We start from the raw sequence: 27,265 nt of genomic DNA on the forward strand, positions 1-27,265 counted from the left end.
GCTTCAACAAAGGTTTCTTTGAGGGCCTTCGTGGATTTTAACATACTTTTTTTTCCCTTTTACTCTAAATTCCCTGAATTTAGTTTGATAAATAATACAGTTCCTACCTCCCTTTACAATTAAATAACAATGTTCTTTGACAAGAATTGTCATATCTTAACAAAAAAGGGTTGAAATTTACTAGATCCTTTTTATTTAGGTGATCACATTTCTATAAAATTAGAGTAAAATCTGTTGACAAATCAATTAAATGAAAGTGGCGGGAGCTGAGGGTAACAGAGGGAACTGTTTATGACACTGAACCTAGTTTGGATGGACTGCGCTCCAGGGGGCACTTTAGCAATGTAACTTTAAGCCTTGCAGGATGTATACGAGAGTATATTTTCAGGCAAATGTCTAATTACTAAACTATAAGAGCTAAAAATTGTTTGTATATTGACAAGAGAAACACAGAAACATGGATATGTCATCAGAAAAACAAACTTTTTCCTTAACTGAAAGAATGTTTTAGCATACCCATTAACATATCTGAATGAAATTAGATGAAATTAGATTAATTAGCATAAACCTCACCTAAGAGAGGTAGAGTCTCTCAAAAACAGGATTTCAGAGACTTTGAATTCCATACATACTTTCATTAAAGCATTTAGAGAATCTGGAGACATCTGTGTGCAAATAGTGCATGGTCAACAATAAATTTTGGAGGGCCATGATCTTCGAGACCTCTTGCAGCAATGCATGTAAAACAGGCATGATTCTGTAATGGAAATCACTGCAAGGGCTCAGGAACACTGGCTGTGAGCATAGCTCACTGTTCCATTTACAAATGCTGGGTAAAGCTCTATCATGCGAATGAGAAGCCATTTATGAGCATGATCTGAAACGAGCACCATCTTCACTGGACTAAAGCTCGTGCAAAACAGCCTAAAGCAAAGTGGAAAAGTGTTCAGCGGTCGCATTCAAAATGCAAATTTAGAATTTTTGAATATCATAGTCTGCTTCCTCCAGACTGAAAAGGAGATGGACCATCCAGCTTGTAATCAGGGCACATTAAAAGAAAGTCTGCATCTCTGATGGTACAGGACTGCATTAGTGTCTATGAAACGGGAAAGGCTTCATCAATACTGAAAGGTATATAGGCCTTGTATACTTCATCAAGACATTGGACTTCTTCTCATAATTAGGTGATTTTCAGTAATGTGTCAAACTGTCAGGGCCAGCATGTTCATTGCCAGTTAAAAATGCCTGAGAGAAGAAAACTCCGGGCTCCTCCTAATTAGAAACTCATTTAAATTTACGAGGGCCATCAGGGATGTTTTAAACTGACTGAATTTCCTTCAAGGCCCTTTGTAAAATGAGTTTGCCCTTGTTGAAAAATAGCCTGTTGCATGTCTCCCTCTGGTGGTACAAATTGTACATTTGAAAAGGGAATCAAAAAGAGCAACTCTCCAGCTGTGTGATTGGAAAATAGAAGGACAAAAACTTGTAAATATTATTTGTGAGTGTTAGGGTATGGCGAACTCATTTTGATCTCAGATAATTCAATAAAATCATATTTGGTCTGAGAACTGATACCAGATATTTCGCTCTTTTCAAGGTCTAAAGGGAGACGTCAATAGTGACTTATTTTGATGTAGCTTCATAGTGTAAGTGAAGAGGATCAGTCGCAATTTATTAAATGATTACCAGTTTCCCTGGTAAAATACAAATCGTAATTATGACTAAAAATACATACACGAATATGTGTTTGTCCCCTCACTAATTATTCTATTAACCATCCAGTTAATGTGAATGATTAAAACAATCGCAAAGTAATCAAAACTATTATTTGAATTGGTGATTAATAAAGTATTAGGCCTATAGAATTTAATTCAATTGAAAAAGTTGAACAGCTATAAGTGAAATTGCAAAGACGACCGCCTGAGCAAAGGTCTGAGAGGTCATCGAGAATGAAGCAGAGGAAGAACAAGTTTTCCTTTCATTTATTGGCAAAAATCTAATTCCATACTGACTAACCCCTCAAGTACTTTCCAATCCTACTTAACTTCCCTATCAGCTGTCCTTTAGCTTTCGATAACTTTGACTGACCAGTTACAGATTGAACAATATGCTGAGATAAGCAGTGGCTGTTTCAATTTCAAATCTACCTGGTTTTTGGAGATAAACAATGGGAGATACATTCTTCTTAATATTGTCCTCTGTAGACTTTTCTCGAACATTGTTTTTAACAGGCAGAACATCAGAGACCCTTCATCCACCAACTATGGCAGACATTTTAACATGTTCTCTGTGATACCACAATATTAATTCCAGATGGCACTGTTAATATCTGTAAATTCAAACACACTATATTAATCCCTGAAGGAAACTTACACCTGTAAACAACATAGATGATGGAATATTAGGTGTTTTCTTAATGGCCTTCCACCAAACAAATGTCATTCTCTAAAAATGTGTTGTATTCTCTTCAAGGTTAGATTCACCTTAAATATTATATTGGAATTCTTTGCTGAAACAGAAAATCTAACCTTGCAGCAGACGACACCCCGGTGCTGTCGTCAAAGAGTCTCACTTTCCCATCGTTGATCAAATGAAATGGCCATATGCTCCACAGGCTTATCTAAAGTGACCTTGAATTGCATGACTGCTTTTCATGTTGGGACATCCAACACTGTCACAACACATTTTAAGCAAACAGAGACAATCTGCTAGAAAGCGATGTGATAAGAGTGCGCTGCTGTGGGATGTCAGTGCATTGTGGGAAAACAGCCACTTCTCCAGCAAAATGTTAGGTTAATTTACAGGGGAAGAGAAAGAAATCATCAGATCAAAGGATTCTGTGGAAAAGTCTTCTTTAAAAAATGATATCTTTCCTATCTATTGTTTCTGTACCTTGATGGAAAACATCATAGGGCTGAGGAAATGTGGTAGTATAAAATCCTTAAGGGCTTAGGAAAAGACAACCACACTGCAATCACAACCTGACCACACTTGATGTGGGGTTGCAGAACTTAAACTACAAACGTTAGATAAATATTCTACAAAAAGAGCTTAAAATACCTCGTCTGTTACAATCTTGTCACATAAATATATACATACATTAGGTCACATATATCATATTAAAGATAATATAGAATATTATTTTATAATCAACGTGAAAAAAGAAAAGAAACATAAATGAAAGTTGCAGCCACAAGGAACTGTGGAACAGAATGATCTAGTTTCTCTCATAAAGGATGGTCCGGTGGAGCCGACGCTAAAGGAGATAATTAGGGAAGCATTTGGAACAATTTGAACAGCTCTTATTTTGGCTGTTACTGAGATACTCCAAGGTCATTTCACTCAGTTAGGAAAGTTCCTCAGCTAAATAAACAATTCGAACTGACCCGACTCGCATCACAGTTTTAGTCTGCATATGGTCAGATTCCACTTGTCTCTTCTTTAAAGTCTTTCAAAACTTCTCCGATCACCCTTCCTTTATGGCATGAGGTAAAAAGAAAGTATCTAAAAAAGACAACCGGAGGTTTCTTTTAGTTTTTTTAATATATACGCTTTTCTCTATCCAGCTGTAGATGACAATTATACACATATCCAAATTAAGATTACAAGCAAATAATAAACAAACAAAAACAAATATCCACTACCATTTAACTACATTAAATGTATTAAATCAAATATACACATTCAGACATTCATATATACAAGCACACATACAAATAAGTTAGCAGGAAAGCAGCAGGACTTGCACTAAAACATTGTGAGGCACTGTGTGGATTATGTAAAAGAGGTGCTAACCAGTCTTATTGTGTTGATAAAGACACGGCAGGACTCCACCGTTTAGTAAAGATGGACTTTTGGAGCCTTAATAAATATATAATGTGCTCCATCTGATAGAGGTCCCAAACCTTCTGGATCCATATGTTATATGAAGGGGGGGGTGGTTTCAACCATCTAATAGTTATACACTTCAGTGCTGCTGTAAGTAATATATTTAAAAGATATTTAAATAAATATATCAATCCTTTGGGCATCACTCCTAATAGAGCCGTAGTAGGGTCCCGAGGTATATCCTGTTGGAAAACCTCTTTAAGAGCATCAAATACCGCTCCCCAGAATGCCTTTAGTTTGGGACATAACCAGAATATATGGGTATGATTGGCAGTACGTGTTCCACAATTCCTCCAGCATAAACTGGAATGTGACTGGCTTATTCTACTATTTCTGGAGTCCTGAAAAATCTAACAATTATTTTCCACTTCAACTCCCTCCATGTATTTTAATTGTGACCAGGTGTGCCTCACTACACACCTGCTCCCAGGCTTCCTGGGATATAACCATATTTATTTCTGCCTCCCATCTCTGCTTTATTTGTAAGGAGTTTTGTGTATTCATGGGTAAAAAATCAATTGTAGAATCTACCAATCAATTTTCCAACAGGACGTTTTTTTAAAAATGTTTTATTAAAACATATCCATCTGGTCCAGTAGAGCAGGCTTCTTTGATTTGCAAGTCCTTGACGGAGTGAAACGACGAATCCAACTTGGCTACAACTTTCTAAGCAGCGCTTAATTATTTTCATGAAATCCTACCCTCCGTAATTGGTTCGAATGTTTCGTGAAAACGTTTGTGGACGGTGTTGATATAATTGAGAACTGAGTTTGTGAATATCTGAAGACAAATTCAAACACGTTCTACAAAAAAAAAGAAAAGGGTGTTCCCTTAACAAGGACGATGAGTTTTATTTTTAAAATTTTAATGCAAAAGTGTGAATTTTCAGTGGTCAAATTGTTTAGATTTTTAAAATCTTTTTATACATGTGAAATAAATTGGGTCAGGGTGAACTGCGCATGATCTCTGTTGGGTGGTAAATGCGTATGTTTTTTTTTCTCAGACTTCTGGTCCACTGGGTTTTTGTTTCTGAGCAAACCATTTTGCAGGTCTAGGGACTGGGGGATCCGCACTGTGGTAAATGTGTATTCTGGATCCTCTTCCCAGGCCTATGTGCCACTGCGCGGCACTTGTTACTGAGCCAATTGATTCTGTTGGTTGTGGGGTCAGGGGTGTATGTGCGTTGGGGTTGATCAAAGGTAATAGCAGTGTGCCCCACAGACTTATCTAGAGTGACTCTGAACTGCATTACTGCCTTTCCTGTAAGAACATCCCACACAGTCACAATACCACTCATGCAAACAGAGACAATCTGCTTGTTTTTTTTTATTTTATTTATTTAACCTTTCTTTAACCAGGAAATGGTCCCATTGAGTTACAATAACTCTTCTCCCAGGGAGTCCTGGATTTTTCTTTGGATGGAGAGAGAAGACCATTGTACAGTTTCATAAAGAGTAAATGCTGTGGCATAGCACACTGCACAAAGGCATGTTGTGGGATGTTAAAGTCTCTCCCTAGACATTTGGCTATATCCGAGTTAGCCAGGAACAACTCGTTGTTGTGTATGTTGTAACATACAGTGGAAATTGGGGCCTCAGGAAAAATGCTCCAGCCACCGTCAGACCATAAACGTACATTTTTATCAGTAGATGTACTGATACTCTTCGCCACAGTTTGTGTCGATCTTCATGTGGAGGACACACAGCTCCTCTTCATCCACTGTGGTGTATAGATGCTGCATTGCCTTACAAAATTCGTCTACGTCCAGGCCTTCACTGCAACTAATGTCGTATTTTTTTAATAATCGGACAATTTCAGGAATATCCTTGGAAGGGAACATTTTTTCTAATTATTCATATTTTAAACCACACTGGAAAAAATCTAAGTCTTACCAAGTATATTTGTCTCATTTCTTGTCAAAATATCGCATTACACTTAATATAAGACGCAACTGCCTACACTGGAAAAAATGCACCTCCAAAAATAAGTAAAAAAAACAACAAATACGAGACGTTTTTGCTTGAAATAAGCAAAAAAATCTGCCAATGGAACTAATGAAAATCGGCTTGTCAAGATTTCTTGAAATAAAATGTGATATTTAGGACTTTTGAGATAAAAGTGATCTTGAAATTAGCTTAAAAACCTCTTCAAATGAAAAAAAAAAGCTTGTTTCATCTGACTCAAAACAATTTGTTTTCGAGACTTTTTCACTTAACAAGATATTCAAGATGTATTGTATTAAAACAAATCCCTATATCTTGCTGAAATGGTACTTGTTAGGCAATTGTGTCTTGTATCAAGTATAATGAGATACTCAATGAGAAAAATATACTTGGTAAGATATAGATTTTTTCCAGTGCAAGGCTTCCTCAACTTTCATCATAGCAGCAACACTTTGGCTCAGCCGTCTGTATCAAAGCTCTTGGCCTTCTTTGCCAACTCTGTTGTACAGGAGTAGGTCTTAAGATTTTTTTCTTGTCCATTCAGAATTCGTTGAGTTTGGTAACCTCGACACTGCAGCAGGTTTAATTTCATTTTTCAACTGTGTGCCTGCAGAGGAGGTGAGTGAGGACATTGTGGTGGTCCTAAAGTGCATGACTCTCCTTCTGGAAAGCTTGCATATTAAATAAATAGGTTGAGCTCCTTCTTCCCTGGAATATTGTTAAGTGCCTTCGGTGAAGTCTTGGAATGGCAAAGCCCAGCGTGGCTGTACACCAACAAAACCTAAGGAGCTGAGTGGTAAATGGATTGTACTTGTATAGCGCTATTCTAGTCTAGTTGACCATGCAAAGAGCTTTTGCACAGAATTTGTATTCACACATGCACTCTTACAGCATTGCTTTTGGTTTATACAATGTTAGAGGCTACTCAGGGCTGTGTCACACACATTCACTCAGCGATGGACGCATCGGTATACCGTGTCTTACCCATTAAGAGACATCAGAGGAACTTGTCCTGACATTGAGATAAACACTTAAGAGTCAGTGTTCACGCTCACCTTCGGTCTCTATAAACTCACACAATCATGTGCTTGATGTTTTTATGGACTTTGAGATGTATTTTCAGGTTGAACTTTTGGGAAAACGTCTTGTGACATGTTATACACTTAAAAGGTTTTTCTCCTGTGTGCGTTCTTATGTGTTTCGTCAGTCCTGAACTACTGGAAAATTATTTGTCACAATATGGTGCAGGGATACAGGACAGCCAGACGCTCACCGGTGTGAATGCGGACGTGGGACTTCAGGACTGGCTTTGTTAAGAACTTCTTGTCACAGTTCGACAGGCATATGGCTTCTCTCCACTGTGATGTAGAAGATGAACTTTAAGCAAGGACTTACTGTTGAATGGGACGGAGTGCATGCGGTTATGTCGTGTCAACTCTCTGTGGTTTTTATGTGTCAAGTGGCACTCAGTGCGCCTGAACAGCCGCGCCGACGAATGAACACTGCGGTGAGTTTTCAAAGCCAAGCAAGATTTAAATGACTTGCCGTAGTCCAGGCAGGGTTTTTCACTGGCTCTTTCAGCATTTTCAATGAATGAATCTGAGACATTGGCTGTGCCTCCTGACGAGGGTTGAACTGCGCTCTCTACTTCACCCTGGTCGGGAGGAAGGCCGCTTCACCTGCAGTCCCTGGCAACAGGAAACAAGGGATTTTGTGATGAATTTACCCCCAGAGAATCAAAACACCAAAAGAATATTTAGTCCTATATTAGTGAGAGTCAACCCTTCAACAACAGTGGGAATCCACACAATGCTCACCACCATCACTGGACGCACCAACATCTTCAGAACACGGAGAACAAGTGAGTGTTGACAGTCCATACACCTGCTCCCGAGAGTTTAACTGAACTGCTGTCAGCATCGTCATCACAAGAGACTTCTGCAGCTGTTTTCTGGATCCTTCTCTTGATCAGTATGATCTCCAGACCACACTAAAGTTTGTTTAGATGCAAGCGTGGAGAGAATAGTGTCCGATGTGAATTCACCTGAGAAACAAAAACATTTGTTAGTGAAATGGCTAAAATCATTTAAATGCTACCACAGTTCTTGTCAGGACAAAGAATTGATCAGCAAAACCATCAACTTTGTGTTATTGTTTGCACTTGCTCCCATCTCATATAAATTATTTTGTTGTATTTAAGTCCCTCTCTGCTAGAAATCAACCTTTTCACTTTGTTAACATGCCAATATGTTTTGGCGCTGTTAACTGTTACAGATAGTATTGTTGAAAGCTTGTCAATTAGGATTACAGGGTAATGTTTATTGTCTAAGGCTGGCTCTTAACTCACTGAGCTCAAATAGTTGTCATTTGGTTGCCCTAAAGAGAGCCAGAAGGTGTCTGATAAAAAGCTCAACATTTTTAGTGCAATAATAGTTTGTATGAACATAAAAAAAAACACATCTGACTTTGCACTGGCTCCTCACAAGACAAAATTTAACTTCAGCAATAAAATACTACATGATGATATAAAGCTGTATTTATTTAAGCCTCCTGAAATGATCCCAGACCTCATAATATGGGGATGTCTGATGTTAGGGCTCTTTTCAATCAATAGTTCCACAGGTATGTGTAGAAAATATGAAATATTTACATCTCGGGTAACGCAGAGCTATATGAACCGTTAACGCTTCCGGTTCCGGTTGCTGCTTTTCAAAATAAGACGCTAACTCGATTAGCATACCCACCAGCTCACATTTTGCAGCCTTGATAAGGACGAGTATCAGATTGCCTTGGCTTGCAGTGGTTTGCACTTGTCCATCTTGGAAGCCTAAGCAAGCCACATTTAGTATAACTGCTCCACAAATGGGCTGTAGGCAAAAAAGCACAATGACATCCAAAAAGCTATTTCAATATTATCTGTGCACACATGAAATTTGTGTGCCAGCATATTAGCTTTTGCATACAGTTTACAACACTGGCTGAGGGTGTCATTGTGTCACATAAATCATTTCTGATTATATGGCCTGGATATTATTCTTTTACACTTTGTCTGCAAAATAAAATGGGTTTAATGCTAGTGTCTGGTCCTCTTGAGTTCTACAATTCATCACAAGGCGAGCTCCTTCTCTTTTAACTACACAGGATGCCATACTGCTCACCATAAGTTGCACAGACTGTGAGGAACTGTTGTAAACCAGCACAAGGAGACAGCAGGACCAAGTCACCAAATCAGATGATTAATAATCAAAAGTCTCCCATGATAGATCCAGTCCTACATTCATTCAGATTCTTTGAAATATCATCAAAGTACAAAATGGAAAGAGCAGGTGACAATATTCCACCTTCTTTCACCACACACATTTGAGTGGAAAACAAATGATCAGACCCTGACAGCCAGACTGCGCCCTCCACTGTTGGAGCTTCCGAATTGCCTGGTCGATCCGGTCTTCGTCAACCAACCAGGAAAGAGGGCTTGCCATGATCTGGACTGAGGCGGATGAGACCAGAAACCTTTGTTCTATGTCTCCTCTCGATGCGAGAAGAAAAACCGCGACCCTCTCCATGCGTTCAGCAAAACCGCACTCCTATTTTGTGGGTTGGCAATCGCAGATGCTTGTTTTACTAATCCGAAATAAGGAGAGTTATAAATAAGGCTTTTATATAGGTCTGTTTTTTTTTCTCCCTCTTCCTGGTTAGCTCCAAGCCAAGGACGACATCTGGTCGTGTATGTTTTTTTCGGTCAGCTGCTAAATGGAAATAAAACGCGGAACTGAAAGTGGAAGCAACCGAGGTGCGTGTATCCTCATAAAAAGCAATCACGATATATCAGTGTTTTATCAATCTTGATCCTTGTGACGGCAGCCGCGAACCACGGCGTTTGATAACGGAAAATAACCGCTTTTGTTCTCTATTAACGGTCCTGCAGAGGCTCTGCCACTTGATTCTCAATGACCCAATCAGAAAGTGAAGGTTGTTTTCTATCACTCCTGCGGTCATTCAGCGGTTTGGTTAAATATATGCGCCTTGTGCTTCCATAGCCGATCGGAGCTTTATTCAGTTATTTGTGCCTGTTACATCTGGCAGAAATCTCTGATCTTGTGCAGCCTATAGTACAAAGGTTAGCTATAACTCGTGTTGTGAGTTTGATGGATGTTGCTGTCGGTGCACCTGAGAGCTGCGCTGCCATGCCATTATTTTACGCAGCACTTCACCACTACAAGTTCACTTATGCATACTGTGCTCATGGCCATCATTTGAGGTGTCAGGTGGATGCTGATCAATTCTATGTGCCTCAGTTTGACCAATGTGCCACTGTTGGTTTGCACGGGATGAGGTTTGTTTTGGATGTATTCATCTGTCTTAACAGCCAAGTTAATGCACTCTTGTTAAAAGGAAAAAAAAAATGACACCAGCATGTGTCTTGCTTTGTGATGTGTGAATAGTAATTCAAGCTTTACAACGCGCACACACATCATAAAGACAACATTATCTGCGCCAGTTACCCTCCAAAACCAATAAAGGAGACGCACTTGAAAGCATTAGTGAAGCTGCATTGTGCAGCCATAACCTTCTATGCAAGGGCCAATCAAATTAATCATAGAGGAGAGAAGAGGCAGGGTTGCATAAAGTTGACACCCTATTTGAAACTTCATGTTGTAACTTTTGCATTGTAATTCAGGGAATTGCCTAAAAAAATAAATCAGCCTTCTAACTGGAGATGTTGCCGGGATGATCGGATTGAACAGTGCATTTAGTGTTAGATTAATAGCCAGATATGCAGAAACAACAATCATACCACCTGCTTATTTATCTGCTCTTATCCTTCATGTTGTTAAAACAGCTCTAACTTGTCAGGGTTGAACACAGAAATTCTGGGAATGTCCTGCACGTGGACTTTGGTTGCAGATCCCTTGGGTTTTGTGGGTTGGTGTTGGTGCTTAATCTGACACATCACTGGAGGTCTACATTGGGTTCTTGGGAATTTGAAGGCCAGAAAAGAGGCTTTTTTGTTGTTTTTATTGTTTTAAGATGGTTATTTTGAGTTACAATAAACCAATGTCCTAATTTTTTCTTGCTAACTGTTGATTTTTATCAGGACGTGGATAATCATAGGATTTTAAAATGCTGTCGCCAGCCGATGCACTGTAATTGACATGCAGTCCTAAACTGGAACAAAGTAATCAGTTACATGAAACATTATCTTTTCTTCCTCTCCTCTGCTTCAGGTAATGATCTTCCAATCCGTTATCTGCGCCTCCTGGCCCCACCCTTACAGCTTCTGTCGGCTGCAGTGTGGCAAATTGTGCAGCAGGGCCTTGTGGATCACTATGGGATGCTGGAAGAGTTAGTTACCATGGTGACAGAGCTGGTTCCTGAGCTGATGAGCTACAGTCAGAGGGCTCAGCTCATCCTGGGACTCAGGGCCAGGGTCAGTTGCATTTCCTCTGATCCTTCTGAGGGGACGAGAGTCCCAGTTTTCACAGGCGAATTTGAATACTTTCCAAGCCATTGATATTGTTATTGTGAGGTAGAAATTCAGCACAAGTCGCCTCAATAGTGTTTTAGGTTCATCAAATCATTTAATCCCTTTTACATCTGTATTTATTTCCTTTCTTCCCCTGTAAGCATTTGGTCACAACAGTTAAACATTATTGAGGGCCTGCCATTTCTAAGAAAAAAACAAGGAAAACATAAACCAAAGCCTCTGTACAGTGTTGTCCAGGGTGTTTCCAGACCTTACATGTGAAGTATTTGATTTTTATGTGTAACTAGTTGGTTCTGGAGCTGTGTCGAGGGGAGCATCCAGTGGATATACTGACTATTCAGCCACATCTGGACAGAATAAAAGCTCCTGTCAGCACTGCCAAAGATCACCACGTGAGTAAACTGTAGCTGGAAAACACATAACTGGTTGTCTCTGCTTCGCTCAGTAATTTGTGTTGGGTTGGTGTGACCTGTTAAAGTCAGAATTCCTTACATATTTAACCTAATTTATTTATTTTGTTTATCAGGTAACTATCAACCAGGTGGAGGAGTCTGAAGTGAACTTTGTGGAGCTGGTGCATTCATTGCTGGAGGATCCCTCTGAGAGAAAATATTTCTTCCAGGTAAGACTTTCCTCCACTTTGAGCTGACAGAAAGTCTGCAATTCACAATTCTCAACACGGTTAACCTCGATATGCACTGGCTACAACAGCAGAAGACCCCTTTTGGTTCTCTGCTGTCGGTCAAAAAAAGAAGCTGCAGTGGGTGAGTGTAGACTCAACAAACTGGACAAACTGGAGGCTGGAAAAACACAGCTTGGTCTGAGGGGTCTCTGACTTTCTGCGGAGGCATGCAGATGGCATGCTCAGAATTCGAATGGGACAACACATTAACCGTCAAGACTAGTGTGGAGAATGCTCTCTTAACACATCAACTGCTTAGCAGTTGAATTCCGAAGCTTGAGTGTGGTTCCTGACCCTTTTAATCACTTTATGGCCCGAAGTGACCTTTCATTTGGGCCAAAACGTTGTCAGTTGTTCCCTCATGAAGCAATACATGAGTGTTACAGCGGCGTCTCTATGTTCACAGCAATCAGACTGATTACTTCATATGTGGAAATTGACCTTGATAATTAGTGGTATATTCCACAAAGGCTCTGTCCTGCAAATTTTCTTTATTCTTTAGAATTAGTTTTGTTACTGACTTTACCTGTGGTCACACTGACCCAGATTTCTGGGTTACCATAAACCAGACCAAACAAAGTATGGTGTGAGCCCAAACAGGATATGACTTCGCTCACACCCTGTCAGCCGAGCTTTTGTGGTTGTAGACCAAAGGACTAGTTTGACCTGTTGTATTAGGGAAAGGCAAACTAGACTAGAATTAACTGGGCGAATTTAATTTGAGATCTGGCTTCTGTCTTTTACAATTGAAAGGTGCTTATGGAATAGTTATGGCTCACAGCTTTAAATACTTGCTATTTAAAGTTGAGTCAAATATATTTATCTCTATTTTGCCCATTTCCCTTTCCTCCAAAATGTTTGTATGTATGGTTCAGAGTATCTGTACAGAGGTATTCACTATACATTAATTATTACATCATTAAAGACTGTGTTCCATTTATTTGGGCGATCTCCGTAATGCTGCTTAGAAACTTTTTAGTACTCTACTAGGGAAGTAAACCAACCCTCAGCAGAAGGATGGTGCAGCATTGTAGTCATGACAATTTCACACAACCCTTTAATGATGCATTTCTCTGCTAACCTGCCTGTGTCTCCTTCTGTCTTGCAGGAAATCTTCCCTACATATTTTGGCCCTAAGTATGATGCAGCACTCGAGATGCTGGTGTGGGAGTTCATATCAAGAATGGAGGAGCTGCTGCCCGTTCCAGACTTCACACAGGTGCCCTGTTGTTTGAACTCGAGCTTGGAATGGACTATCAACCAGCTGCATGCTAATATTTGTGTTACACTGTGCCTAAACTAATATAGGCAAGTCAAAAAGAAAATGCCCTCTGTTTCAACGCTTAAGATCTCGCAGAACAGGACATGATGGAAAAAAAAATCATCTGGTCCTGAGGCAATCTGTCCAACAGCCAAAGCTTGGCTGAAAATGGGTCATGCAACAGGACAATGATCCCAAACACAGCAGCAGATCTACAGCAGAATGTCTGACAAAGAAAAGAGTAAAGGTGGTGCAATGGTCCAGTCAAAGTCCAGACCTCAAACTGATTGAAATGCTGTGGTGGCACCTCAAGCCAGCTGTGCAAAAACAGACATCAATAAACCTCAATAAACTGAAGCAATGTTGTAAAGAATGGGCCAAAATTCCAACACACAAGTGTTAGAGATCGCTAACATCATCCAGAAAATCATAACTTCAAGTTATTGCTGCTGAATCTGGTTCTACAAGCTCGTGAATCATTGGTTGGACGTAGTTCTTTGCCTTACTTTTTGTTGAATGAATAGTAATAAGGTTTAGTTTATTGTAAGACCCAATAAAGACCAGATGATTTTTTTTTTATATGCTTTATTTTTCACATGGCTATATCTTCTTCAGTATCTTAAATGTTCTATAACTTTATTTTAGGTAAACACTGTCAACACACCTGGCAAATCAGTGACTGTATTTGCTTGTGATTTATTCATTTATCACAACCTCCAAGCACTTCAATTCAGCACATAACATTCAGACATACCCATTTCATAATACTTTTAGTATTTCTCATGTGGATTGCATGAACTTTTAACGAAATTCCTATTCATTTATTAGAATTTTATCATCTATTGTAATTATTTAGTATAAAAGATGTATTACTGTATTAGTACAGTAAAGGACTTATTAAAGATGGTAACTTGATCTCTCTTCTCAGCTGGCTGATTTGATCAGAGACGCTCCATCATTCCTCGATGACTGTTTACAATCCTTTTTCCCACCAGAGGATATGAAAGTTATTCTTGAGCACCACAGAGGCGTCGGCCATTTTGAAGAGAAAGGTACTTGAGGCTTGTCGTGTTGTAAGAATTTTGCAGTCGACACTAATGAAACATTCTCAAAGAAATATGAAAAATGTCTTTTCTCCAATACGCAGCAAAGGTGCGTTTGTTATCTTGTAATGTCTTTAGCTTCTTTATATCCTAGATCTCCAAAATTATAGGTCTAATTCAAATGTTAACGGCTGCTTTTTTTCTCAAAGATAAATGTTTTAACCAAGCCATTTTTGTTCTCAACGGTAGATCCGAGATTACTACCCATGGATGACTGCATCCTCTCCTCCCTCTCGTTGCCTCCTGGGAGCAAATCTGTCATGGACACAGCCTCCTGCTCACCTGCTCTCAAAGACACGGCCCCTCCAGAACACAAAGTACCTCTCAGTACTCCAGTCAACATGAGCAGCCTGCAGCCAAGCAGGAGGAGTTCTGATTCGATCAGGCAAAGACCGAGGGAGATGAGGGACTCTGGCAAATGGCAGCAGGTTATCGATGGAAACATTTCTCAGGAGCGGAAAAACTCATCACGGCCATGTGATGAAACCATAGACCTCACGATAACTAATGAGACTGCAGACACGGATTCAGAAGCCAGCGAAAGCAACCAAAGCTTGAGGGCAGCTTTGAGTCAAAGGAAGAGGAAGCTGAGCGGAGGTGTGGACATTCCCTCAAAGCAGCCCATGGAGGCATCAGCTTTCTTGTAAGATGAGCATGAATTATTTGTTTGACACAGAAACATCACTTTTGTCTTCATGTTTTATTCATTTGTCTCATTTATAGTTTAGGCTTGCATGGGGATTGCCATGAAACTGGGTGCAGACAGGTCCAGACCTCACAAGTACTAGTTCAAAGTTCAGTTCACGCGGTTTAAAACTGAAGAAGTTAATGTTCATAGCTCACAGTTTGTAATTCTGAACTCTGATGCCTAGTGTAATGGAGAGCTATAAAGCACTGGAATGTAGGCACCACAGCTCTCTGAGCAGAGATATTAAAGTATGACTAAAAATAAACATGTTTTTAGTGCACACCCCACTTTATTTTATATAAATGCACCCTGATGAAAGCATATTAGCCAGCAGAAGACCAGTGACAAATGCTTCAGTCTCACAAGTAACAGCAAACTGAAGATAACTTCAGCAGCGAGTAAAAAAAAAAAATGCAACTTCAATAACAATAGCTAAAGGTTTGTAAAAGACAGACATGATATCAAATTTTGTTTTCTTTAACTTTGCAGTGATTCCTCAATGGATGGTGAGAATTCAGGTGAATCTCCTCTAATCTCCATATGGGGAGAATATACAGGTTTGTTCAGTTTATGTACGATTCAGTCGATACTTAGTTCTGCTTCTCTAATCACAACATTAACCGAGTCTCCACGTCTAATTTCAGACTCTCAGGAACACTCTTTTCCAGTTGTGATGGACTCAAAGGTTCCCTGGTCCGATGAGGAGACCCTCCATCTGCTTGACATTTGGGGGAAGGACTCTGTGCAGCGTGCTTTGAAGGGCTGCTTAAAAAACCGTCACATATTCAGTCAGATTGCACAGAAGATGGGGGAGAGGGGCTACATGAGAACAGCTGAGCAGTGCCAGACAAGGATCAAACGACTGAAGAAATGTTTCCGCCAGAGCAATAAGTAAAGTTCCTAACAACACATTTGTAAAATTCCAGGAAAAAAACTTCTCATGGCTTTAATACTGAATGGGGCAAGATTCTCCAACTTTGTCCTCACCTAGTGAGTGGGGATCTATAAATATGCTAATTACCTCCACCCACAGCTCTGCCTCTCAGCACTTTCTCAAGGTCTTCTCCGACTCTGCAGAACTTACTCTGCTACGCTGGTATTGTAAAGTACAGTATTTTATTGATCATCAAATAATGATCAGGGCTAATAACTCTCAGTGAGCACCAGAATTCTGGGCTTTTCACATAAGATGCAGCAACCGCTTGCACTTGGTTCATTTTCAGCGGCACATCAGTACAGCTGCTGGGATCTGGATGGCTTTCTGCACTGGGAAGTGGGAAAGTCTGCCCAGGACTCATTGCTCGAGAGGCGGCCGCATTCCCAGAAAAAGCTTGCTTCCCCGTAGGCTTTTTGAGTGATATGGCACAGACATAGAATGTTTTCCCATGGAAACAGCTGATTTAGCCTGGAAACTCAGCCAGTTTGTAAGTGGGCAGCTGGTGCTGCTGCTTGTGCTTGTTACCTGGCTGCATGAATTGTAAACAGTCGTGGGACCCACAGAAAACACATTAGAAAAAACAAACTTACCAACGTGCCCTCGCATATTCACGATGTCTACCAGATAAATGACTGGAACAGTCTACATTTGGGTCATATTGAAGTGTGTGGTAGAGAGGTTCTATGTTAGGCTCTGGCTCTGAAAAATCCCCTGTGTTGAACATTCAGGCTGCCTGACCTCGCCTGTCTGAGGCTGAGTGGTGCTCTCCAGATTTAAAGCAGAAGTCCTCAGCCGTAGCTTCCTTATTAAAAGGCCTGCTTGTGATGTGCACCTTAAAAAAACATCTAAACAAGCTGGAAAATATTTTTCATTGGAGGGGGACTCCAGTCACATACACATGCCTCCTAACTTGCTTTAAACACAAGCTTTAATTTCCTAAATAGTAGACAAAAATGAAAATACGCCTTCTTAAAATGCCCTTTTTCTTCTCCCTGATCTTTCACAGAGGGAACTCAAAGCTGGAGCATAAATTTTATTCAAAGCTGGAGCAGATTCTCAACTCCTCAGCTCCCTCAGCTGTTACTGAGGTCACCTACGATGTAGAGGAAATCATCGATGAAGATGAGTCCCAAGACGGCGATGAGGAGTTGCAGTTTCTCGGGCAAACGAGCCAAATGGAAATTGGTACACCATAACATTTTTCTGAAGATTTTACTTTTGTATATATGATTAGAAACTCAAAGTTAGCAGACAGTTTTTTTCTTTTCAAAGGAAGATAAAAAAGTAAAAAAAAAATAATACACAAAGTGCATCAGTTTAATACGGTTCACACTGCGTAGAAAGTGGAAGAATACATTTATGAAATTACAGATCTGAATTAAAAATCTAACATAATACATGTCTGCAGAGTTGGATGGAAAGTGTCTTTCTGTCTGTTCAGCTGATCATACCATTGTGTTTGGTGTTCTTGTCATAAGGAACTAGAAGCGTGCCATGGACAGACTTGGAGACTTTGGCTCTCATCAACATTTGGGGCGCCGACAAGATGCAGCAGGAGCTGAGAGGAATGCACAGAACCGGACACATTTTTTCCGTCATATCCAACAAGTTGGCCGCTCAGGGCTTCTCCCGAACACCTGAGCAGTGCCAAACAAGGCTGAAAAGACTCAAATCAAACTTCAGGCAGTGCTACCAAAACAAGTGTGTAAATATACATTTGAAAGGATTCAAACAAAATGTCGGATTTGGAAGATCATTTACATGTCTGCTCTTCTTCATCCCCGCTCTGTAGCCTGAAGGGACACGAGCAAGTCAAGTGCAAGTTCTACAACGAGCTGGGAAGAATTTTAGTGAAGGACTTCGCATCAGTGCTGCAGCTGGAGGAAGTATCGGAAGAGGCAGAAGACAGGGGCTTTTCTTCCTACAGTCACCGGGACACCGGTAAGGTCTCATTCTCTCTGAGATATTCTGTCCAAGGAAAAATATGTGGGACTATAAACAGGGTTCCTACGCAGCTTTGAAAAGTATGGAAAGCATTTTCCCACTCCGTAGGAAGTGTGGGAAAAAATGCTGGAAAAAAAACATGCTTTTTTTCCCCCAGAATAACTTTGGCATTTTATTTTCTAAAGGATTCAAATCCAAAAAAAATTCGATTAATTGATTAAACAAGCAGAGTGCCTTTCACAGGTCACACATAGACAAGAATACATCGATTTTATAAAAGAGAAAAATATGTAGGACTAATAAAATATGACATAGCCACCGTTATGTTATCTCTTGGTTAATATACCTCAAGTTTAACATTTCAGCCATTTTGGTTTATGAGAAGCCACATTTTGATTTACAACTAAGAATCCACAGACACATGCGCGCCCATATGGCTGCATAAGTGCCATTGGTGAGCATGTGCTCTGGTGGAGGCTCTCACTAATTTCAAGGTTTATAGTCTTTGTCCTGTCCACATGTCGAGGTGTCTGTAGAGAAGACACAGCTACCAAAATGACTCCAAGTGGTCAAATACCTTGAATGGCAGATATGTGGGAACTGGTGATGTGGAACACTTTGTCAAACTCTTGAGAACCCCACTGAGGTTCAAAGATGTTAAATATTTGCAGAACATTAACCATATGTTAGCTAATAGTCAGTCATAAAGCATACCAAACTTCATTCTCTATTTTACTTTAAGATTATGATGTGTTGGATAACTCTGAAACTATTTATTCAGACCATAAACCCGTTAGGAGAACGGGGAAGAAATCACTTTCGAAATACATTCTGCAAAATTCTTACAGCTGGAGGTGTTTAAAGATCAGAATGCCAAAAGGTTGACTTGTTTCTGCTTTTCTTCTGTCTAGGACACCTTGGTCATTAGGAGAGAGGGTTAGATAAATGTTATTGTACTCATCATATGTTTGTATTTATATATGACAATAAATCATATTGTTTTAAGAGTTTGGACATGTAAACCATACAAAGAGTCACTTGTGGAACGTAGTGAAATGGAAGAACAACTCTTCAGTTACAGAACATACAACATAGTTGGAGCTTTTTTGAGGTGTTTCAAACATGTAAATATGTACTGTTTGTTTACACATCTTCTCAGAGCCTTCACCGGGAGTTCAGGAGGACCGCAAGAAAGTGCCATGGTCTGACAAAGAGACCATCATCCTACTGGAGATCTGGGGAGACCAACAGGTAGAGCGCAATATCATCTTGCAAATCCAGGCTTTCGTGTTCATGTATTTTTCATTTAGATGGGATTGAAAGCTATGATTGTGATAAAGCCATTTTAAATAGTGCCACTACATTCAGGTCCAGCAGTGCTTGAGACGCTACCCCCACAACGGTCACATCTTCACAGAAATTTCAGAAAAACTCAGTGCTAACGGCTACTCTCGCAGCCCAGAGCAGTGCCACACCAGGATTAAACGACTGAAAGCTAACTATCGCCAGTGTAAAGAAAACATGAGGTAAATGACAAAAACAAGAAATGCTCGTATTATTGTGCACCTTTAACCTTTTGAGTGCCTTCATACATATGGCTTTGATACCTGTAGCTCATCCGGGACGGATCGAGTGGACTTTAAATTCTATGATCTGCTGGAGCAAATTCTGGAAAAGCAGCCGTCAACATCGTCTGCTGTAGTTACAGACTCCATCGAAATATCAGAAGACTCCAACAGCGAATCAGTAACAGAAAGAGGTAAATATCTCCTCTTCCTCCTCTCATGTCAACTCATTAACTCTTTCCGATTATTGGCACAATGTGTTTTAGTTTGAGTAAGCTTTGGGATGGGGTCACTTTTAGCTTTGAGACTATTTTTGATTTTTTTTTACAAACCAAACAATCAGTTAATTAACTAAGAAACAAGTCCAGTGAATCCCTAATGAAATACAAACAGAAGCCAAAGTCCGGTAAGAAATGCATAAAACAGTAACATACTGCTTTCATATCAATACATGATAATGTCATATGATATTATCAGTACTTTAACTTGAGTAAAGCCCCTGCATTTGTGTACATTTAATCAGGTGAAAGCTAAGCATTTGAAGGAATTTTAATGACCTTTTAGCATTCTGTTTATGTGAGACATTTGTTCTCACAGTTTACACATGCTAATGAAAAGATGATCATTTATGGGTGTATAATAAGAATCAGACAACCTCAAATCCAAAAAAGTTGGGACGCTGTGTAACATGTAACTAAAAAAAAAGTGATTTGCAAATCTCACAAACCGATATTCTATTAACTCTAGAACATAGAAAACATATCAAATGAAGAAAGTGAGACATCAAAACGTCTCACACAAACTGGAATGGGGGCAACAAAAAGCTGTGAAAGAAAAAGCTGAAGGAGGATTAAACAAAACGTCAGTGATTCAACATGACTGAGTATAAAAGGAGCACATTAGAGAGGCAGAGTCTCTCAGAAGGAAAGATGATCAGATGTTTGGCAAAAAAAATGCATCTACAAATTATGGAGCAATTCTGGAATAATGCTCCTCAATGTGAGACTTTGAACACTCCATCATCTACAACACATGAGATGACAAGATTCTGAGAATCTGGAGATATTAGGTATTAGATGCCGTGATCTTTGGTTGCTCTGCTTTGAAAACAGACATGATTCTGTCATGAAATCACTGCATGGGCTCAGGAACACTTCCAGAAGTCATAGTCTATGAACACAGTTCACCGTCCCATCCACAGGTGCAGGTTAAAGCTCTATCATGCAAAGAAGAAGCCATATGTGATCAGGTTCCAGAAACAATTTTCTGAGCCAAAGCTCATTTAACATGGACTGAGGCAAAGTGAAAAACTGTTCTGTGGTCAGGTTAATCAAAATTTTTAATTCTTTTTGGAAATCATGGATGAGGCGAGGGACCATCCAGCTTGTTATGAGAGCTACGTTCAAAACCCTGCATCTCTGATGGTTTGGGGAAGCAGTCGTGCTTGTGAAATAGTCTGTTTGGAAAAACACTGCTGACACTGAAGTGCTCTGTCTTTAATGTAAGACGGAGAAACCAGCGAGTCGGCTGAAAAACCAGCAACCAGCTCGTGGTCGGACTTGGAGACCCTGGCACTCATCAACATCTGGGGAGAGGAGGAAGTTCAGAAGGCACTGAGGGGTTTCGTCCACAACGGGCACGTTTATGCTGAGATCTCAGACAGAATGCACGACCTTGGCTTCTCAAAAAGCTCCGAGCAGTGCCGCTGGAAAGTCAAGTCGCTGAGGATCAACTTTCGTCAGTGCTACGAAAGGAAGAAGTGAGACCGCTCTTTCTATTCCCTGTTAGTCTCTCTTTTTAATCCAATATGAACCTAAAGCAACACCCCATGCTGCATCTTTTCACTCTTTCCCAGAGGTGGAAGAAAAGTCGATTATAAGTTCTTCCACCAACTTGAGCAAATACTGGGACAGGAGGCAACTTCTATTGATGAGTACGATGAACAAGATGACCAAGAAGTCCAGGATCCAGGTACAGCCAAAAGGTTTTCACACAGTCCCGCAGATACAGAAGACGCAGAAGGTCGTACATCTTTGGACATTTTGCTTTGTCTGCCTGCAGGACTTGCAGATGGTGTGAACACACCCTGGACGGAGGAGGAGACCGTCGGCCTCATTGAGGTGTGGGCCGCTGATGACGTGCAGCACAGCCTGAAGACCTGCGTTCGCAATGGGCACGTATTTGCAGAGATATCGGAGAAGATGGCCACTCTGGGCTCCCTGAGGACAGCGGAGCAGTGCCAGACGCGGATCAAAAGGTTGAAGAAGACGTATCGACGTCACTGCAACAACAGGAGGTAAAATAAAAGAGATGGGTCATTTAGAGTTGAGTGATTTAAGTGTGACGTTTCCCAGCTGACTGTGGCTTAATGTGTTCCAGAAATGGAGGTCGGCCAGCAGTGTTCCGATATTTTAACCTTCTGGCCCCAGTGCTTGGGGATCGTTCAGTCGCTCAATCATTTGCCACTGTGGACAGTACCGTGGCCGATACCAACTTAGAACCTCTCATGGACAATGATCCTGTCTTGTGTAGGTTGAAACATAATCTAATCCATTTGAGCAGTAGGCAGCATTCTTGTACAAGTATTGTGCAAAATTCATCAAATAAGACCCAGTGATGAAGCCCCTTGCTTCCTGTTTTAGACGAGCAGCCCTCGACCAGCCACCTCCTGACCGACCTGAGCAGAAAGACGCCCTGGTCGGAACTGGAGACGCGCACGCTGCTGGAGATCTGGGGGGAAGACAACGTCCAGCTCACCCTAAGGGGCTGCCTGAAGAACCGCCACGTGTTTGAGTACATCTCAGAGAAGATGAGTGACCATGGATTTATAAGGACCACAGAGCAGTGCTACACCCGCATTAAGCGCCTTAAATACGGCTTCGTCCATGAAAAGTTAGTGATGAATCAAATTTGATTCTTGTTTACTCTCAACAAGTTCATCATTTATATGGCGGTATTAGTTTTGTTGTCGTTGCCATCGAGAGATCATTTTGATAGGTGCACAATATTCTACAAACTGTTTCTGCTCTTTATTGAGCAACAACACTAACCTTTTACTGCAACAAATGTTGACTATGAGTTTCTTTTTAATTCAATTTAGACAGGAATTTAAGTTCTTCGAAGAGATGGACAAAATCTTCAGGAAGGACCTAAAAGTGGACCACCCAGTGGAAGACACATCGGTCACAGAAGAAATGGATGACTGCCCTCCTGACTTGGGCCAGATGAAAGGTGGAACTGATTAGAAAAGGAGAAGTAAAATCCCAACAGACTGGAAGCCGTTTTAAAGCTTTCTCGTTTCTAAAGGGAGGCTCTTACTTTCAGCAAGATCTCTAAAGTCTGAATTGCATTTGTCATTCTTGCTTTACTTTGTTTGGAGGGTTTTAACCTGCAGACTTCTGTCTAAGTCGCCTCAGGTAACCAGTGGATTGGTGAGAGCGCTAAACTGGCTTGGAGTGACGAAGAGACTGAGGCCCTCCTGGATATTTGGGGGAGCCAGGACATCCAGGAGAACCTGAAGGGTGGCACTAAGAACAAACACCTCTACATCCAGATCTCTCAGGTCATGGGCAGCCAGGGCTACCTGCGCACTCCTGAACAATGTCAGTCCAGGATAAAGAGGCTGAGGGCAAACTTCAGACACTTCCTCGAAGGCAGACAGTAAGTACACGTGGGCGCTGTTTGGTGGGTCATTATGTGTTATCCTGTTTTAACATGTTTAAACTTCATAATAGGTTGAATTTTCAGAATGTTTTTTTCTAATAAGTTCAGAAATTCTCTCCTATTTTCAGAGGAGAGAAGCAGGAGTGCAAGTTTTTCGATCAGTTGATGAGGATTTTTGGCAACAAGTACATGATGAACTCCGATCCGCTGTCTGATGACACCCCTGAAGTCATAGGTAAGACCGATGTCCGTCGTGCTCGTGACTTTTCTCCGCTTTGACGCCACAGAGCAGCTCTCACAGAGTCGCCGCCCTGTGTCCGCCGCAGTAAGATTGCTGTTTTGGGTGCAATTCACAAGTTTGACATCCAAAATGTTTATTTTTGATTCAGAGTCATGAAATCACCAGCTGTCAAGATATCACAGCAGCCGCAGATGAAAGAGGAACATCCAGAAGAACAAGGACATTAATGCTGTGATATTCACTGCTGAGGTGTTTGTTTACCTTTGACAGAGGAGGGCCTGTCCAAACTCCATGTATATACTTCAAATACTTTTACATTCTCCAGACACAAAGACTTACTTCAGGCTGAAATCTAGTGTGTTTCTCTGTGTGTGTGTTTGTGTGTTTCTGTGTGTGTGTGTGTGTGTGTGCGTGCGTGTGTGTGTGTGTGTGTGTGTGTGCGCACGTCCCTCAACTAGAGTGTCTTGTGACTCTTAGTAACAGCCATGATGCAGGACGCTCAGGGTTTGGGGGACAAAAATGAGTGAAGGTCACAAAATGCTGTGCTCTTCCGCAACATGTTTTTTCTAGTGATTATTTTATACTTGAACTTTAAAGTGGGTGAATCAAAGCACACGCGAGTAGAAAAACAGGCAAAACCTCCTTTACTATGACTACAGCCTCGCTTTTTTTTGTCTCAATTCATGGCTCACATGTTAAACCTTTTGTCTTTGCACTTGTCTGCAAAGTTGGAAATCTGTGTGTTGAAAGGTGAATTATTTAAGTTCATTCTCATCCTGTACCTCGTGTGAGTTAACCGTGTCTAGAAGTTTATTTATTTAAATTATCTGTGTATGTATTCCAAAGTTTGGCTGTTTACTTTATACATATTGCACCTCAAATCTTATCGAAGTACATTTGTGCCACAAACGTGTCAAGGTTTTTTTTTCATATCTATTAAAAGAAATCAAAAATGGGTGATTGCAGATATATGTGTGATTTAGTGTGTGAAACGTTCTCCCACAAATGCATTTAGTGCCAGATCAGATACCGGATATCATGTTATAGTTAGTGTAGAGTAAGAAAAATACAACACATTGAATTTATAACCAGGAAAATGTGGATTGAAATTACAGTGTTATTAAGTCAGCCTTTACAAAGCTGCACACTGCTTTAGTTTGAATTAAGATAAAAAGAAACCATCTAAAATTATTTCTGTATTGCTAGAACTAATGTGTAGAACATTTTGAAACATGCAGTTTTTAAAATAGCCTGTCGGGTAGTAAAATCACCGTGATGAAAACCAGATGATGTGTCCGAAAGGAAGCCTGTAAAAATAAAATAAAACTGGACCCTGAGGAACACTGTGTGTTACAGATGAAAAGCTTGACCTGTGGTTATTGTTTATTACACAGTAAGAAGAGAACCATCTTAACGCTGTGACAGATTTTCCTACCCAGAACTTCAGTCTCTCTGGGATGTTTTGATCAACTGTGTCAAACATCACAAAGGTCCAACCAGCACTGAGCCCAATCCATTAGTAGCAGTAATTAACTGGTCATAAGACACTCGAGGTAAAGAAAAAGAGAGAAGTTTGACCGTTTAAATGTTCATATTTTATTCTTTATTAGTGCTTTGTCTGCTCTGGGACACTCAGCTCTCAGCTTGCTGTGTTCTTCTTGCAATTGATGGGAGAGCAGTAGTCTCTCTGCACTGATTCCCGGGAGCCGGGTTGGGTTGTGTGTTAAAGAGGGGGCAGCCGTACAGAAAGTCTGACGCGTGTCAGTCGACTCGTCTCTTTGTTAATGTCTTGCTGTACAACTGCACAATAGTTCAGACAAAGAAAAGGCAAGGAAAAGCTAAATGTTTCAGGAGTTAAGTTCTTCAGATGTTTCCAGTGTTGTTGTCAGTTCAGATGACCTAGAGATCAGGCGTTTCAGACTGATTAAACGGCTCCTTTAAACAGAACTCACCTGCAGGTAACATGGGCAGCTTCTGTAAGTCCTGCCAGTCCTGCTGTGGATACTGTGAGTCCAACCTTGGGCTGTAGGCTGAGGACCATTTGACCAAAAATCTGGCATGCTGCTGGACATTTGCCTCAGCTAGTAATGGTGGAAAATGAGTGGAGACCACCTCACCACCAACATTCTGATGATATTTCCATCGGTACAGAAAATGAACAGAAGAAGAGGCAGACAATTTGGGGGAAAAAATTGCAAAATTTATACTAATATAAGTTATGACATGAGTCATTAAAACTTAGATGCAGTGCAAATTAAGGATCAGTTTGTTAGGCAGACTTACTATTGTGTTGCCTTTATGTTTTATCATTAGGTGGCCAGTGCCAGTTTCTGGCAGGGTGCATTTACGTGCAGCAGGATTTGTTATATGAGAAGCCAGGTGATCGTGAACCCTGGGTGAGTCGCAAAGCGGAAACAATTCAGTGTGAGATTTGAAGACACTCAAAATGATCAAATCAACAGCTTGTGTAAGCTGCTATACTGCTTTTTTTTATCACACTTTGTCCCCATTTAAAGCAACAAAGTAATACAAAAATGGTGAGCAAAGAGAGCAGCTACATAAAGTCGAGAAGGTAATCGGCCTCACGATATTTCCTCTGCTCTTCTCTCATTTATCTTTAATCTCCGACCTGGTGGGAAAGCTCACAAAGATGAACTGGTTTCATTGTAATACCAAAGGATTATCAATCATAGTAACACAAAAAATAGTTTCTTACCTTTGTGTGTTGACAGTCATGGTACACTGAACTAAAGAGGTACAAATCTGAAAATACAGACTGTGGATCAGTCTAATAAGTTTGCTCATACGATCAGCTCAAATGTCAAGCAATAGCCACTAAATATGAGGACTGATATGCACAGAATACCATTCATGCACCATTCTGTGACATCATAGTTCCAGCTGTTCTACCTTTGATTCCACTCTGAAATCCCAAACATGTGAAAACAATAGTCAGTAAAGAATGCAAATCTTTTCTAATTTAAGACCGTTTTTTCAGTTAATTTCTCTCTGATCTCTGAGTTAATCTATTTGTCTACTGGAGAAGGTGTTGTGTTGCATCTCCTTTGTGTCTCAGAGATGCCCTTTCCAAGAGAGTCGGAGCATAAAGCAATCATCTGCAAATGCAGCACCACATTTCACAACTTATTTCAAGACAACACGACCAGACAGGAAACATTGAAAAAATTCATGAAACACCCAAATCAAATACAGGACTGCCTCACAGCAACAAGGTTTCCCGCTTTAAATCTTTTAAGTCTTTCTGTGTAGAGTTTGCATGCTCTTCCTGTGCATTAAACAAATCAATATGCAAAGTTAAATTTAAAATGCTCCGACTGTTGACATAAAAGGTTGTCACGTGATCAGTTGCAGTCATGGATTAAACCAGGCACCAACACTTAAAGCTGGAATTTCATCTGGTAAGCATCATCTATCTTTTATCTCTTTTTTTACAACTCAACAAAACTAAAAATCAGTCAGCGTTTCAGTGGGACATTGTTTTTGCTTGTGCTACAGGAAACTGGGTGAAGCTTTGACTATTTTCGATGTAGCATTGGTATGTAATGGTTCTTTTTTAAGATTCAACCACATTGCCTTAATTTAACATGACAAGCAATTCATTTAATTTTTTTGAAAATATCCTTTTTTGTCAACTGAGTCAGTGTTGATTTAAGCACTATAAGTTTATAAGTCATTAGTTTGTCATAAGTTGTTTTTTGTGACAAGCATTTCTCCACCAAAGGCAAATGATTTATGATGATTTGATTTATACTATACTGCTTTGATTGGCTGGTAAGTTGCCATAATTTGTGACATCACTGTTCGCTAACACCAAAGAGTTCTTCAAAATGCAGAATGTATTTTT

At 40.3% G+C, this 27,265-nt stretch overlaps 1 protein-coding gene and 1 long non-coding RNA gene across 3 annotated transcripts; one reads left to right on the plus strand and one right to left on the minus strand.

The window, feature by feature from the left end:
- Window positions 1-6,144: 6,144 nt before the first annotated feature.
- LOC142385205 (uncharacterized) lies at window positions 6,145-9,622 on the minus strand. Its single transcript, XR_012770147.1, has 4 exons — window positions 8,990-9,622; window positions 8,576-8,698; window positions 7,649-7,875; window positions 6,145-7,519 (listed from the first exon to the last, which is right to left on the minus strand). It is a non-coding gene; the product is annotated as an uncharacterized LOC142385205 (long non-coding RNA).
- LOC142385204 (uncharacterized) lies at window positions 9,291-24,750 on the plus strand. 2 transcript variants are annotated; one of them, XM_075471499.1, is made up of 24 exons: window positions 9,291-9,621; window positions 11,057-11,259; window positions 11,604-11,708; window positions 11,843-11,938; window positions 13,107-13,217; window positions 14,188-14,311; window positions 14,552-15,005; window positions 15,540-15,607; window positions 15,695-15,941; window positions 16,994-17,172; window positions 17,466-17,688; window positions 17,780-17,928; window positions 19,091-19,182; window positions 19,285-19,457; window positions 19,545-19,690; window positions 21,003-21,255; window positions 21,352-21,467; window positions 21,558-21,792; window positions 21,876-22,024; window positions 22,139-22,388; window positions 22,597-22,727; window positions 22,904-23,156; window positions 23,288-23,394; window positions 23,549-24,750. In XM_075471499.1, exons 1-24 carry the CDS (start codon window positions 9,582-9,584, stop codon window positions 23,554-23,556), a joined length of 3,912 nt encoding a protein of 1,303 aa, XP_075327614.1. In that variant the 5' UTR covers window positions 9,291-9,581; the 3' UTR covers window positions 23,557-24,750. The 2 variants fall into 2 exon arrangements, with proteins under 2 accessions (XP_075327614.1, XP_075327615.1); XM_075471500.1 differs by having other exon boundaries at window positions 9,292-9,621; window positions 19,300-19,457.
- The last annotated feature ends 2,515 nt before the right edge of the window (window positions 24,751-27,265 follow it).

This window comes from Odontesthes bonariensis, chromosome 8 (assembly GCF_027942865.1).
Source record: "Odontesthes bonariensis isolate fOdoBon6 chromosome 8, fOdoBon6.hap1, whole genome shotgun sequence".
Classification (NCBI taxonomy): domain Eukaryota; kingdom Metazoa; phylum Chordata; class Actinopteri; order Atheriniformes; family Atherinopsidae; genus Odontesthes; species Odontesthes bonariensis.

Excerpts from the sequence above, each read along its gene's own strand:
- LOC142385204 (XM_075471499.1), top strand. The coding sequence starts at position 9,582 with ATGGAAATAAAACGCGGAACTGAAAGTGGAAGCAACCGAG. Across the intron at positions 13,218-14,187 it reads CCGTTCCAGACTTCACACAG|CTGGCTGATTTGATCAGAGA; the intron begins GTGCCCTGTTGT and ends CTCTCTTCTCAG. Across the intron at positions 15,608-15,694 it reads CATATGGGGAGAATATACAG|ACTCTCAGGAACACTCTTTT; the intron begins GTTTGTTCAGTT and ends GTCTAATTTCAG.